This window comes from Xenopus laevis, chromosome 6L, assembly GCF_017654675.1.
Source record: "Xenopus laevis strain J_2021 chromosome 6L, Xenopus_laevis_v10.1, whole genome shotgun sequence".
Lineage (NCBI taxonomy): Eukaryota > Metazoa > Chordata > Amphibia > Anura > Pipidae > Xenopus > Xenopus laevis.
Genome location: NC_054381.1, coordinates 143,056,263 through 143,073,482, shown reverse-complemented (window position 1 = coordinate 143,073,482; position 17,220 = coordinate 143,056,263). Strand labels below are relative to the sequence as shown.

General features: G+C 37.9%; 1 protein-coding gene across 1 annotated transcript in view; it reads right to left on the bottom strand.

Moving 5' to 3' along the window:
* The window catches only part of zfpm2.L (zinc finger protein, FOG family member 2 L homeolog), a 265,106-nt gene extending 251,960 nt beyond the window's left edge, over nt 1-13,146 (bottom strand). The window contains exon 1 of the mRNA XM_018268205.2: nt 12,871-13,146. Coding sequence (XP_018123694.1) covers nt 12,871-12,910 — 40 coding nt within the window. The 5' untranslated portion in view covers nt 12,911-13,146. The remainder of the gene's footprint in view (nt 1-12,870) is intronic.
* Between the last annotated feature and the right edge of the window lie 4,074 nt (nt 13,147-17,220).

Here is a 17,220-nt window from a genome sequence, read left to right as displayed (position 1 = left end):
ACTCGTAAAAAAAAAAAAAGAGAGAGTCCAATGCCTGATTTCAATCTTTAGAAGTCAGGCAAGCTGCTGAATTTAGATAACGGCCACAGGGTCTGCTCGTAGTAACAGCGCATATCCAGTCCAATAATTCGAAATTTATTAACACATGAAATTGAAAAAATTGTAATTGCGTGCTTTTAACATTCCTCAATAAGGTGCGTAAATGGGACCAAATTGCCAGATTCATAAGAAATGGTCACGGCTGAGTAAGAGAGAATACTCGCATGCATGCTGTTTATTTCCAAGCCGTAATCACACGTTGTGGCAGGAGCCGGCAACCGGACTGGTATTAAGCATAGCCGCGTATCAGTTGATTTGATCGACCCGCATGCGCTCAAGCAGCAATTCTTAAGGACTGGTATGAACACCGGAGTCCACACACTGATAGAACTTTGTAATACACTGGTGCAGCAACCATGAGGTTTTGTGAATCTAACTGGAGAGATATCAAGCCTTGGTCTTCCCCTTCCAAATAAAGAGAGAGTCAATCGTCATCACTATCTAAGTGTAGTTTATTTGTATCATCTTTCCTTGACTGCATTTCATATTATCTCGCACTCTGCAAAAGTATTTATCTATCACCACCAACCTCCAGATACTACTGGGGGGGAAAAGAACCTAATAATAACAAATACTACCTGCGATTTAACGAGAGAGCACTGTACCAGAGTGGGATGCGGGGAAAGTGACAGAAATGATTTTGTAACTCCACTGGCATGTTTTTATCTCCCACGGAAACAATTATATCTGGGAACGAGGTGGAATGTTTAGATTTCACAATTTCTTAATACAATTTCACAGCATTAACAAAAAAAAAAATCTAAACTAAAGAAAAAAATGTCCCCCAAAATAGTCTTTGTTTTTTTAAAAGCATTAATTTAACTAGCTTAATTTAACTTTTATTATTACAGCTATGAAACCTGTTATACAGAAACCCGGTATTCAGAAAGCTCCAAATTACCGAATGGCCGTCTCCCATTTTATCCAAATAGTCCAAATTTTAAAAAACGATTTCCTTTTTCTCTGTAATAATAAAACCGTACTTGATCCCAAATAAGATATAATTAATCCTTATTGGAAGCAAAATATTATTTAATGTTTAAAAGATTTTCTAGTAGATTTAAGGTATGAAGATACGTTATCCGGAATACCCCATGTCCCGAGCATTCTGTATAACAGGTCCCACACCTATATAATAAGGATTCTTTTTAACATTTTATTTTTAGGAATTTTACTCAGCATTTTATAATTTAAAACTGTGTATAAGAAGACACATTTTAATGCTACAAATATTTTTAAATACAAATCCTAAAAATAAATTGTTAAACTTTTCAAAAAAAAAAAAAGAAAATGTTTCAAATTCCTAGGCTAAATGAAATTCCTAAAAATACAATGTTAGATAAAATTCTTAAAAATTTAAATATCGAAATATTGCTGACTGTTTGGATATTAGTGGGTCAAAGGTATTGAGGATTCCATTTAGAGAAAAGGACTTTTATAGGAAATGCAGTTGAATATTTCACCTTATGTTTAGATGATGATATAAAAAGCAACCCAAATGTAAAAGTTAGCGTTTGCGAAAAATTCCACTGGATTGATTGATACATGTCACTCAACGTGATTTTATTTATATGTAAATGTCTTGACATAGGTTTACATAAGGAACATATGTTTTTGGCTCTGATCCGAATGATAAATATTCAGGGTTTATACATTTCCAGGACTGAGTTTTCTGTATAAAATTATTATTTTTCTGTTTCAATCCCAGTTCCAATTTTGAATTCAATTGCCTTTATTTGTACACACTCCATTGATTATAACTGCCTGTTTGCTTCCATCTGATTTGATATTTTAAGTTCACTCTATCGTCTGTCCTTAATACATAAATGATCACTGCTTTGAAAATCGTAATTATCGCCTTTAGCAACGCATGATCTCTATGGCTACAACAGATAAAAGAAAGAGATCTCTATATATTATAAATGATTATTATTTCTAACATTCTTACAGGATAAACATTCCCAATGAACTTCATTTTTTGGCAATGCTGAACTGGAGGAAATGTGAGACTCTTTACACTGTAGCCGGCACCTTTGCTGATAACATTTTTTATTTTCTTAGGCCTTCGGTGTTAATGAAATATGTTGTAGATTTTATAACCTAATGTGTATATAAAACTATAAACTATAAAACGAATATACGTCAGTTCCCGTTATTACGCCTCTGCTCATGTCATAAAAAGTGTTTTTTTTCCTCTGGAAAAGAAAATAATTGCCATGGCCCGACCGAAAACTCAAATTTTTTCAAAAAAACAATTCAATTCAGTTCATAAAACAGTTCAATTGCAAGTTAACTTCCAGAATAGTTTTTGAGCTCATGTTTTTATTAAAGGAAAAAAACATAAAATAAAGAAGAAAATATCTCTTAGATGATTTATTAGAATACCTCTTAGAATTTAGACATAACTCAAACCATAAGAAAGACACGTAGCACCCAACTATTCCTTCCATCAGACAAAGGAACTGTACACATTCTTTAGCTGATTTCCCAGCACAAAAAGTTCAACATTTAGGGGCAGATTTATCAAGGGTCGAATTTCGAAATGTAAAATACTTCGAAATTCGACCATCGAATTAAAATACTTCGAATTCAAAGTATTTTTCACCGAATTTGGTTCGAACGATTTTAGCGTACGATCGAACTATTTTACTTCGATGTGTAAAGACTTGGAAAATGGTTATAGAAGGTCCCCATAGGCTAACATAGCACTTCAGCAGGTTTAATTTGGCGAAGTATTGAAGTCGAAGTTTTTTTAAAGAGACAGTATAGGTATGGGACCTGTTATCCAGAATGCTTGGGACCTGGGGTTTTCCGGATAACGGATCTTTCCGTAATTTGGGTCTTCATGCCTTAAGTCTACTAGAAATTCATTTAAACATTAAATAAACCCAATAGGCTGGTTTTGCTTCCAATAAGGATTGATTATATCTTAGTTGGGATCAAGTACAAGCTACTGTTTTATTATTACAGAGAAAAAGGAAATCATTTTTAAAAATTTGGATTATTTGGATAAAATGGAGTCTATGGGAGACAGCCATTCCATAATTCGGAGCTTTCTGGATATCGGGTATCCGGATAAGGGATCCTATACCTGAACTTCGATTATTGAATATTCAAAGTCTCCTATTCGGTGGTCGAAGTATCCAAAAAATGACTTCGAATTTTTTTACTTTGAAATTCCCTCTAATTCACTTCGACCCTTGCTAAATCTGCCCCTTAGACTAATTTCACTCGTCTTGATCTATCAGTGATATCGTTAAAAATAAAAACGAATGGGGAGGACGTAACCGCTTTGCAGACAAGCTATGGGGGGCATTAATATTTAAATCCTACCTATCCCTTGTGATTGGCATTCAGCTTCTATTTGCAAACAAAAAAAAGAAATCGATGCTTCTTTGAGTTCAAACTAGATCCCTAAACAGTTTGCCACTCTCCTTGCACAGATAAGATTAACTTTCTTTGACCCAAGAGATGGGAGTTGCCATGACGATCCGAGAGTCCACTTTTCTGTATTGATATGTTGCTGATGTAACAACAAATACAACCAGGGCCGATAACGGTGATTAATTAATACTCATATTGATCCATACATGCAAGAGACAAGGCTATTAACTTCCAGCCTGAAAAGTCAATTGTTACCTGTGGCACAGATACCAACAGCTGATTCTGAAACCTAATAAACAAATGTGTTATCTTTATGCTAATCCATTGCTAAACAATGCACAGGATTTTCCTGATTAAACCCAGAAGTACAAAACGCCCTGGAACCTGCTCTACCCAAATACGGGAAATAAAAGCTTTTTTCGTTATCGGCTTATTGATATATGTCTTGAATATAAAAATAATCCTTCGTGGGTAAAGTTATCACAATGAATGCAGGGAAATCGGAAAAGAGTTAGAAATATTCCTGTTCATTGGGAAGATGTTTAAGGAACCTTCTCAAATTGTGGACTTATAACAGCTCAGGACTTTACTTTTTTTAATATTTAACAAAATATGACATATATAATAAAATTAAGAGGGAATTAACTAATACAGAGAAGATCAATTGAATTATATAGCAAAATTACATTGAAATCTGCACTGACCTACAATTCAACAATTTCAGACTATAAAGTGATTATTAAAGACTGTCGAGGAAGAGGAATCAATCTCTAACATTTTCTTACCTACAAACTATTCTAGCTGCCATCTGGCTGGACACACTTCTTAAAGGAATTTCTATAACAAATACAGGTATGGGACCTTTTATCCAGAATGCTCGGGACCTGGGGTTTTCTGGGTTTGAATCTCCATACCTTAAGTCTACTAAAAAATCATTGAAAGATTAAATAAACCCAATAGGATTGTTTTGTTTCCAATAAAGATGAATTATATCTAAGTTGGGATAAAGTACAAGGTACTGTTTCATTACTACAGAGAAAAAGAAAATCATTTTCAAAAATTTTAATTATTTGAATATAACGGGAGTTTATGGGAGACGGCCATTCTGTAATTCAGAGCTTTCTGGATCTGAATTTAAGGATTACTCTATTACAGACCCATTGCAAGTATACGGTAAAATGAATTAGTAGTCTAATCTAACTAGACTGTTTTATATAATCGAATACTCAATAACACTGATACTGGCCTATAGAGGTATAGGATCCGTTATCCAAAATCCCATTATCCAGAAAGCTCAGAGGCTGTCTCCCATAAACTCCATTTAATTCAAATAATTCTAAATTGTGAAACATATTTCCTTTTTCTCTGTAATAATAAAACAGCATCTTGTAGTTGATCACAACTCAGATATAATTAACCCTTGGTAGGAAAAAAATCCCATTGGATTTATTTAACTAAAAGATTTTTAGCAGACTTTTTAGCAGATCCCAGCTAAGATATAATTAATCCTTATTGCAAGCAAAACCAGCCTATTGTTTTTATTTAATGCTTACATGATTTTCTAGTAGACGTAAGGTATGAAGTTCCAAATCCCTTATCCGGAAAACTCCAGGTCCCGAGCATTCTAAATAACAGGTCCCATACCTGTATATTATTTAAAGACTCCACTAAAAAATAAATATCTCTGAATGCAACTGATATCAGCACATCCCACCGAATTGCAGGGGGAGTCTGGACATACTGATAATATCCTAAATTTTTTAGGGGAAGGGGTGAGTATGATTAGCTTTTAGTGTAACTTTTAGAAGCTGCTGGCATTATATCAATAGAGAACTAAAGAGAGAAAATAAAAAACACAATGAGACGTGTGGTCAAAAGTCACTGGTGCAATACAGAGATTAGCAGAGCATCTGTTACTCATATCTGTCACGTCAGATGTTTGCATCTTCTATGCATTCATTAAAATCCACTATATTAATTACATGCAAAATATGTAAATACCACCTTCTATATCACTCTGTTATACTAGTGTATCGGCAAGTAATGCTGTATTATTCTTTGCAGCAGGTTAAAGAATACCTATTTTTGAAGTTGTTTATTTTCAAGCTTTTACAAAGTATAGGGAAAAAAATTGCCATTAAATGATAACTAGGTTTGACAAAGGTCAGGGATGTGGCAACTTTCCAGCTGGGGGCATGAAGCTGATTCATTGCTACAGCTGATCTATGTTACAGTTCTGGGCAGTTCTACACTCAACACCAACATGAATCATTCAAGTTATTGCTCAGTTCTAAAAGAGAAGTGTATACCTTGCCCTCTCTGCTTTCAATGATCATTTTTCTCTGGGAAACGGCACAGGTTGTTATTTTTTTTTTATATGGAAAAGTAAAATATATATAATTATAGGTACCTGCCTTACAGGTATAGAGCAAAACGCAGTCTAAAAATCACAGCAAGGATCACACAAATACATACCAGCACAGGCTGGCAGAAGACAGGGAGATTTATACATATTCTATCACAGACAAAGGCTTTATTGTAGCATTTATTGGAAGTTCTTTCCTATTATCATCATTCTTGCAAGGGGTCCAGCATTATTTTGAAATCACATTGTGCAGGGTTGGAGCACTTGGCTTGTCGCTCTCCAGCCTTAATATGTAATATCCTACGTGTGCGTTAACTAAGCCATTTGTAAATGTTTGTAGAAAAATGCAGTCAATAATATTTAATATTTCTATATGTGTGAGTGTTCTAGTGTGTGCAGGAATGTGGGTGCACCATGTATCATTTACTGTACTGCATTATTACTGTATACGTGGGTGTATAGGCATCTGTGTATATGTTTTTTAACACACATGTAAATATAATCATTGTTTCTTTATTATGTAAGTTTTGTGCGTATATATATATATATATATATATATATATATATATATATATATATACATTATAATGTATATATACTCACACATTGGGGATCTATTATCCAAGAACCTGTTATCCAGAAAGCTCTGAAAGACAGCAATGCCATTTCCTATAGTTTCCTATTTAAACAATTTTTTATTTTCTACTTATGTTTTTGTTCCCAGTGCCTTGTATCTGATATTGTTACAATTTTAATTTGGGTGGAAAAAAAGACTTAAGTCCATCATTTATTACCCCTACAAATGACCCACTGTGCATAACTATACAGACCTATCTATGCACATATATATATATATATATATATATATATATATATATATAACCAGCAAGAAAGATCCGTATATATATATATATATATATATCTGTATATATACGGTAGGTATATATATATATACACACATATATATATATATATATATATATATATATATATATATATATATATATATATATAGTCCATGGGAAAGCCAGCACTCTCGATAAACGGTATAAATTGCCTGGGTGCAGTATCAAAATTTAAAAGTATATAACCAGCAAGAAAGTTCCACACTCACAGGTCTTAACTAAAAAATATAAAAGTTTTATTGCAAAATGCGAGACTAACGTTTGAGGAAGGCCTCGGACGAGGCCGAAACGTTAGTCTCGCATTCTGCAATAAAACTTTTATATATACATAACTATAGTAAAACAAACTGATGGTTGTTAATGTACAATGAATCCATGTTGCTGCCACAAACATCCTACTGGAGACTGTCAATGTTTTTAGTAGTCTTAAGGAATGGTGCTCTACATTACGGCAAAACCTAGAAAACCACAGGTCCCAAGCACAGCAGATGCATACCTGTATATATATATATATCTACACAAATACACATACCTTTGATAAAGAATGATATATGATGTAAAAATGACCTTATATGTGTTATTTATTTCCCAATCCTTTAAATGATAACCCCTTTAAACCCACTATTTAATTTTAGAAGCCTTTGTTGCCAATTTAACTGTTTTCGTTTAAATTGTATAATAGTATTGTGCTGTGCTGCGCTACTCTCTGGCACTATGGGGGGGGGGTAATTACAGATGTTTGGAAACCCCTAAAACATGGTGACATGGGCACTTCAAAGAAACTGTCCAATGAAGCAGCACCGTGAATAGTTCTAGCCCTGCTACAAAACAGCTGAACTCGTATATTTACATCTTTGTTAAAGAATGTCAACAAAATTGACACTGTGCAGGTACTGAAAGCATGAACATTTTGCTAAAATACTATGGTGGAATCAGCCATTGAAAATCCTGTGCTTGCCCCTGATTTATGTGGATATGCCGTTTGTTTTTATATATATAAATGCACACATATTTAAATTGTAGCAATGGTAGAAACAAAATGAGTCAAAAAATAAATTAATTAATAAAAAAAAAAAAATATATATATATATATATATATATATATATGTGATATTCTGTTTAAGCCCAAATCGTGTATTTTATTCTTTATATGCTTATACTTGTATGTTTGTATACTTTTAACTTGAATATTGGATCCTATGCACTACATATAGACAGACTCATGTTGTTTAATATACACACAAACTATAACTGTAATACAACTTAACTTACTAGAAATATATATACATATAAACATACACACACAAATATAAATATATATATATATATATATATATATAATTCTTATAGATTTGGATTTGACCCAGCACCCACGAACAGACGTTGGAGTTTGAGTGCAGGTACCATCTGAACTTATATGTATACTGGTATGGGACCTGTTATCCAGAATGCTCGGGACCTGGGGTTTTCCAGATATGGAGATGGATCTTTCCGTAATTTGGATCTTCTTACCTTAAGTCTACTAGAAAATCATATAAGCATTAAATAAACCCAATAGGCTGGTTTTGCTTCCAATAAGGATTAATTATATCTTAGTTGGGATTAAGTACAAGCTACTGTTTTATTATTACAGAGAAAAAGGAAATCATATTTAAAAATTTGGATTATTTGGATAAAATGGAGTCTATGGGAGTCAGTCTTTCCGTAATTCTGAGCTATATATATATATATATATATATATATATATATATATATATATATATATATATATATATATATATATATATATATATATATATATATTTATATATATATGTTGGGAAGAGAAAAAATATATATTGTTTATTCATCAACCACAGCTCTCTTCCTAAACAGACATATTCCTTCAGGCATTATGGATAAATATATTAGTTTGTTACGGAATAATGTGCATATACAAAATAGGAACGGACTATGCGGCCACCTATTCCCCACTATTCCTATTCTGTGTAAAAGAACTGGCCTCCTGTCATTGACTGGCTTTATTGGTGCAAATTGTCATTTCTCTCTTAATGAAAGTGTCAGTATTTACACAGGATCATATTCTTGACTCTTCGGATTGAGAAACATCAACTCCACTTTCCGTAAGCTTCATAAACAATCTGAGCAGGTTATACATAAATATGCATGATTGTCTCAATATTCTCACATTGGAACATCTGCATTTAAGAAAAATAAATAAGGTTGGGGGGGAACACTGTTTGCAAACAATGCCGCCCTTATAAACTCCTCCCACAATTTCCGGTGAAACGCTGATAGACTTGGTTGAGAAAAGCCAGTCGAGAGTTTGCAGGCTACTTGGAGGAACAGGGGAAATAATATCACAACAAAAGGCACTTTCCCCACATCTGTTCATTATACACAGGGAAAAAATAAAAACGTGCACCGACGTCAGGCCCCAGAGAGAAATAAGTAAATCAGCGCCATAAATTGTGCAGCGAAACTATAGCCCAGAGAACAATCTGGGCAATTTATTGGCATATTGGCAGGAGGTGATAAGGCTAAAACAACAGCAGCTAGCAGCTGGCGCAGGGAGATGGGCTGATAACATTGATACGGGGCACCCAATACAAAACACCTTCTCCCCTATCACTGCTTTTTATCAACCTCACATTACAATAATAGCTTATGAGACAGAGAGAGAGAGGTTTTATTTTCTGAGCTGGGAGGGGAGACCTCTTTTTCCAGAGCCCTGTAATATAATAATAAAAAAAATAATAAAATAAAATCTGATTTTTTTTTTCTTCCTCTGACAAAAACGTGGGGGCAAAATACATAATTTATCACGGCATTATCAGGAAATCCAGGCAGTCTAATCAAGGAGCACTGAGTGACTATTTTTTGCCTTATCATCCAAAGTGGTAGAAACGGAGAAGGAATTATCAGGCTAGTGCAGATTGCTGGGCTGGAATTTTAATGGTAATAATCGGGTTTCTGATGGTATATCTTCCCCGCTTATCTTTCCCATTATCTCCCCTTATCTGGCCAGTCATCAGAGCAAATTAATGGTGCTCTTTCAGCTTCGCCTTTTTATCGCTGCCCAGAGAGCACCCAGGGGAAAAGAATAAGCAAAATATTAAAATACTGCATAAATCACAATTTTAGATAGCGGAGAAAGAATGCAGTAAGAGGAGGTGGAGAGAGAGAGAGGGGGAAAAACTCTTCCCAACAACCTTTTTGTCCTTTAAAATGACTGTCTATGGAGTTTGGCACAATCTGACTTTTTTATTTTTTTATTTTTGCTTCTTGTTTAGGTTTTTTTTGTTGACGTGCCTCATCCCGTATAATCAGCTGCTGCTCCCCTTCTCCCCCTGCTTCATTTTTTAATAAACACATTTCAATAAAAAATTGGGAACAAATTACGGAATCTATTTTTTTTTTTTTTTTAATCTAGGCATTTCATATGTATAAATTGTATGATATCACTCCGTGACCCATTTCTGGGCAATGACACAGGCACATATATACATAGATATGCTAATATTGTTTCTTGTGCTGTAAATAAACACTAAGGCCCTGACAATACACACACACATACAACTGTGCAGCTGAGCATACAGGTACTGTATCCGTACAGGCTCAATTTAGACCAGTCACACTGGGTATTGTAACCAGCAACTTTGACTCAACACTTTGCCAACATATGGGCTCTTATAGTAAACATAAGGGCCCTCTAAAGCCTACAGGGTCTGCCTATAAACAGGATAAAGACTTCTCTGTAGAGAGGGATTTTATTGATTTATATATATATATATATATATATATATATATATATATATATAGGATCCGTTATCCAGAAACCCGTTATTCAGAAAGCTCTGAATTATGGAAAGTCCATCTCCTACAGACTCCATTATAATAAAATAATTAAAATTTTTATTTTTAAAATTGATATCCCTTTTCTCTGTCATAATAAATCAGTAAAGGTATAGGATCCCTTATCCGGAAACCGATATCCAGAAAGCTCCAAATTATGGAATGGCTGTCTCCCATAGACTCCCTTTTATCCAAATAATCCAATTTTTTTAAAAATGATTTCCTTTTTCTCTGTAATAATAATAAAACAGTAGCTTGTACTTGATCCCAACTAAGATATAATTAATCCTTATTGGAAGCAAAACTAGCCTATTGGGTTTATTTAATGTTTAAATTAATTTCTAGTAGACTTAAGGCATGAAGACCCAAATTACGGAAAAATCCGTTATCCGGCAAACCCCAGGTCCCGAGCATTCTGGATAACAGGTCCGATACCTGTACCTTGTACTTGATCCAAAATAAGATATAATTGGAGGAAAACCAGCCTATTGGGTTTATTTAATGTTTACATGATTTTCTAGTAGACTTATTTATGAAGATCCAAATAACGGAAAGATCAGTTATCCGGAAAGCCCCAGGTCCCGACCATTCTGGATAACAGGCGCCATACACACACACACATATATATATATATATATATATATATATATATATATATATATATATATATATATATAAATGGAAAGGATTACATAAAGTTATATCCATTATCCGGAAACCCATTATCCAGAAAGCTCTGAATTAGAGAAAAGTCATCTCCCATAGACCCCATTTTATCCAAATAATCCAAATTCTTCAAAATAATTTCCTTTTTCTCTGTAATGATAAAAAAGTACCTTGTACTTGATCTACGTTATTGTTAATCCTTATTGGAAGCAAAGCCAACCTATTGGGTTTATTTAATGTTTACATGATTTTCTAGTATGAAGATACAAATTATGAAAAGATCCATTATTTGGAAAACCCCAGGTCCGGAGCATTCTGGATTACAGGTCCCATACCTGTATGACTATATCCTCAATGCAGGGAGATAAAGATGATGATGATGATGAAGATAGATGATAGATAGATAGATCACAAGGGTCACATACATGATTTTTGACGTAATCAGAATGCGTTTTATTATTTTACAATACAGTAAGAATTTTTCAAATAAAGAAGACTATTTGGATTGAACCAAGCAGATGAAAAAGTGCTACCAATCAAAAAAGTGCAGACCAACTGCATCTCGGCTACGTTACCTGCAATACCATGGCACTGGTCTATTAACTATTACACTGCCCCACAATTAGATGAAAAGACTACTGTACAGCCATTAAAGTAAAGCAGAGTGCCGCAGTCCCAAACCGGCCACAAAATGGATTTATTTTTTTTTTTGCATGTAAATGTTTACAAATTTCTCATTGCCGTAAAGACGTTAAGCAAGACGCTACACGACTACACAACAGCAAAGAACTGTTAAGGCCGAAAGAGCTATTCCTGAATATCCAGAATATAGATTTAAAAAAAAAAAAAAAATCAACAATTAATCAGGCATTATAATGATACAGTTTTATAAGTGAAAAGTCACCCCATATTGCTTATTTGTCAGGAAATTCTAAGCTAAAACAGAGGCAAAACGTCAGCGAATATGCTGCTGCGAGTGTCATTATTTAAGCACATGGCAGAAAAAAAATGATAAAAAAAAGTATACATTTTTAGGCAACTGTCACTCAGCAATGACAAAAGTTTATGGGGCACAATGGGAAAGAATGAAGGTACTGTATGACAATATAAATATGATAATGTATCTAAAACTTTTCCCAACTAGGAAAGTAAAGCAGTTCTACAGCCCCATTCTCTGTGTCATTAGCAAAAAGAGAGACACCAGGAGAGCAACTGTCATTTCCTCCCAGTAAACAAGTACAGCAGCAAGTACAGTAGGTTTGGGATTTGGAGTGAAACTGGACCCCCCAGTCTATGTGCCAGGTCAGGGCAGTGGAGCTAAAAGGTGGCAGAGTCAGATACAACAGTTCTAGTTCTTGCCCACAAACTGGCAGTTGGCAGCAGATCAGCAGAGACTGAGAATAATGGGCAAGTGTGTACAAAGTGACAGTGTGTTGCATCCTGGAGTTAAATAAGGCTGATGAAATAAGAGTTAAATAAAACTGATAAAATAAGGGTTAAATAAAGCTGATAAAATGTGAGTTAAATAAGGCTGATAAAATAAGAGTTAAATAAGGCTGATAATAAAGGGACAGACCCAGTGTGCACGGGACTTACGTTTGATTTGCCGGGGTTTGCTCTGCTTCCTCCGGGACATGGCTGCGCAACTTGCTCCAAGGGAACCGGCTGACAGATCAATTGGTCGCTCTCATAGAAGAAGCCGGCCGATGGCGTGCGATTGGGAGTCGGATGAAACGATTGGGACGAGTGCGAGAGAGAGAAGTGAATGGGAAGTAGCGGAGCGCAAGGCGAGGAGGGGAGAGCGCGGGAGGAGGAGATGGGGAGTAACACGGGCTGATGCTGCTGCTGCTGCCGCTCTGTCGCCGTGACTGCTCCATCCACTCGCACTGACTGATTGTGCTGGAGGGGGAGGAGGGAGGAGGAGCGACGGGCACTTTGGCAGTTGGGAGGGAGATAAGGAACGAGCTGGGAGGGGAAAGTCTTTAGCGAACTGTCCCTTTGGCAAGTGCAAGTAGCGCCGGAGCCTTCCCTGGCTGGGGACACATTGGCGCTATGTTTGCGCTCTCTCTATTCCCCGGCTGTGGGACAAGTGCAGGGAGCTGACAGGCAGCCGTGTCTCGGTCTAATGGGATCTGTTGTTTTATTCCAATACAAGATGTCCGATTAGTTGCTGTTGAACTGCACCTCTCTGCAGTGTCCGACTGGGATGTCAGGGGCCCACCAGAAAACCTTAAAGGAGAAGGAAACCCCCAGGGCGCTAAACCCCTCCCCCCCTCCCCTGTGCTGCCCCCCCTCCCTCCTCCCCCCTGGCCTACCTGTCCCCCTGGGCAAATGCCCCTAACTTTTTACTCACCCCTCTGCGCAGGTCCTGTCCACGGAGTACGCAGTCGCCATCTTCTCCCACGCGCGTCTTCTTCCTGCTCTGATCGGCGTTTTCTGGCGCATGCGCAGTAGGAACAGGTACCGGTACGGCTCTACTGCGCATGCGCCGAATGTCACGAAGTTTTCCGATTTCACTTCGTGACATTCGGCGCATGCGCAGTAGAGCCGTACCGGTACCTGTTCCTACTGCGCATGCGCCAGAAAACGCCGATCAGAGCAGGAAGAAGACGCGCGTGGGAGAAGATGGCGACTGCGTACTCCGTGGACAGGACCTGCGCAGAGGGGTGAGTAAAAAGTTAGGGGCATTTGCCCAGGGGGACAGGTAGGCCAGGGGGGAGGAGGGAGGGGGGGCAGCACAGGGGAGGGGGGGAGGGGTTTAGCGCCCTGGGGGTTTCCTTCTCCTTTAAAGGAGAAGGAAACCCAGTGTGCACAAAAACCCTCCCCTGTGTTGCCCCCCTCTCTCCCCCCCCCGGCTTACCTGTCCCGCTGGGCAAATGCCCCTAACTTGTTACTTACCCTTCTGCGCAGGTCCAGTCTACAGAGTTCACCGACGACATCTTCTTCCACGCAATCTTCTTCCTGCTTTGAACGGCGTTTTGGCGCATGCGCAGTAGGAGCATTTCGCCGGTACGGATCTACTGCGCATGCGCCAAAAGTCACGAAGTTTTCCGTGACTTTTGGCGCATGTGCAGTAGATCCGTACCGGCGAAATGCTCCTACTGCGCATGCGCCGGTCAAAGCAGTAAGAAGATCGCTTGGAAGAAGATGGCGTCGGTGAACTCCGTAGACTGGACCTGCGCAGAAGGGTAAGTAACAAGTTAGGGGCATTTGCCCAGCGGGAGGGGTAGGCCAGGGGGGAGGAGGGAGGGGAAGCAACACAGGGCAGGGTTTTTGCGCCCACTGGGTTTCCTTCTCCTTTAAGGTGGCCATACACGGAGAGATCGCCAAACGAGTGGAGCGATATGCCCACCTTCGGTGGGCAATATCGGGCTGATCCGATCGTGGGCCCTAGGGCCCAACGATCGGATCCTAACGAATGGTAATGGGCGGTCGGATCGCGGGACGGCATCAACGAACAGATGCAGCCGCGATCCGACGGGATTTTTAGTCCCATACGATCGAGATCTGCCCGACCCCATACACGGGCCAATAAGCTGCCGACTCAGTCTGTCGGCAGCTTTTATCGGCCCGTGTATGGCCACCTTTAGACTGTGGGCCCACTTTCTTAAACTATTATTCCTCACTCAGCCTCTTTATTCTCCTAGTCTTTTATCTCTACATACTATACTCTAATCTTCCATTAATAAGTCTCTTAGGGTAGGACTACAATGACGTTTTCGCCGAGATCTGACGCACTGCGACAAACCGCATGCGACGGAAATAAGGTAAGAGATAGAAATGTTGGATGAGGTCGCAGCTGACAGTCGCGTCATGACGGATCAACGCTGCAACTTCATCCGACAGTTCTATCTCTTACCTTATTTCCGTTTTTCGCAGTGCGTCAGATCTCGTCGAAAACGTCCGTGTAGTCCTACCCTTAAAGAAATAGGGAATGACCATGAAACAGGCCAAATGTTTAGAACAGGGGTGTCCAAACTTTTGGCTTCCCTGGGCCACATTGGAAAAAGAAAAATTGTCTGGGGCCACACATGAGATACACAAACACTTTTGATTTGTAAAAGTAAAGAAAATACACATAAAAGAACTGCAATACCAGTTGATAACCAGTTGGAGCTATACACTGGAATATGGGACACCTGGATATTACAGTAAATACACTTATTATTATTATACTCGGGAACCGAGTATTTCAAGCTGGGCCGCATTCATATCCATCCTGGGCCGCAGTTTGGACACCCCTGGTTTAGAAGCAAGAGGCCACTGACACCTGGGCCCACCGGGAGTTTTCTTGATATTCATGTGGGCCAGTCTGACACTGTCTCTCTGAAATTTTCATTAACTAAAGCATTTGGGGCAGAAAGGGGCATTGCCCACCAGTGTGATCACAGGAGGAAACAAAACATGACTCTCCATTATGTGATAGGGTACTTCTATTTACTGCTTTATGTTCACTTTTACTATCTTATAGAATGGCCAGTTCTAAGCAATTGTCTTAATTGGCATTTTTTATAGTTTTGAAATAATTTGCTTTCTTTTCCTTTCTCTTTACAGCTTTCAAATAGGGGTCACTGACCCCCATCTAAAAAAAACAAATGCTCTGTAAGGCTACAACTGTATTGTTATTGCTATTTTTAATTACTCGTCTTTCTATTCAGGCCTTTTCTCATTCATATTGAGGCCTCTTATTCCTATAAATGCATGGTTGCTAGTGTAATTTGGACACTAGCAACCAGATTGCTGAAACTGTGGAGCAATTGCAGGGAGCTGAAAGGCAGCCGCGGAACGCCCTTACGCAAATGGGATCCATGTTGCTGTTGAACTGCAGCTCTCTGAAATTCTCATTAACTAACTAAAGCATTCGGGGCAGAGAGGGGCATTCCCCACCAGTATGATCACAGGGGGAAACAAAATATGACTTTACATCATTACAATTTTCTTAATTGCCATTTTTTACAGTTTTGAAATCATTTGCCTTCTCTTTCCAGCTTTCAAATGACCCCATCTAAAAAACAAATGCTCTGTAAGGCTACAACTGTATTGTTATTGCTATTTTTTATAACTCATCTTTCTGTTCAGACCCTCTCCTATTCATATTCCAGACTCTTATTCATATACGCATGGTTGCTGGGGTAATTTGTACCCTAGCAACCAGATTGCTGAAATGGCAAACTGGACAGCTGCTGAATAAAACACTCAATAACTCAATAACCGCAAATACTAAAAAATGAAAAACAGTTGCAAATTGTCTCAGAATATCACTCTCTACATCATACTAAAAGTTTGTAAAGGTGGACAACACCTTTAATTCTATCCTGCTGAATTGCAAATCTCAACTACATTTTGGGAAACACAGTTCAGCTACAGCTGGAGGATCAACAGTAGGGGGCAGATGTATCAAGGGTTGAATTTCAAGGGGTTAAATCCCTCGAAATTCGACTGGGGAATAGAATCGAATAGGCAATTCGGGTGAATTTACGCGCTGCCGAATAGTCGAATGGGCGAATATTCGCCAGGCGAATAGGCGCACGATCGAGTATTCGCTCAAAGGATTTCATTTGATCTAATGCCTTTTTATTCGATCAAAAACTTGGAAAACAAGCCTATGGGACTTTCCCATAGGCTTTTAAAGCAATTCGGTAGGTTTTAGGTGGCGAAGTAGGCAGTCGAAGTATTTTTAAAAGAGACAGTACTTCGACTATCGAATGGGCGAATAGTCGCAGCGTTTTTGCGATCGATCTGTTCGAATCGTTCTACTCAGGCGAATTTACGCCAATTCGATAGTTGAGGAGCACAAAAAACGACTTGAAATTCAAGCTTTTTTCCCACTATTCATTCACCCGAGCTTGGTGAATGGGCCCCTAAATCACTGATGGAAATTGTCCCAGTCTTTCCAGCAGAGATTGGGACCCTGTGATCTCTAAACCCACCCTGGAAATGTTACAG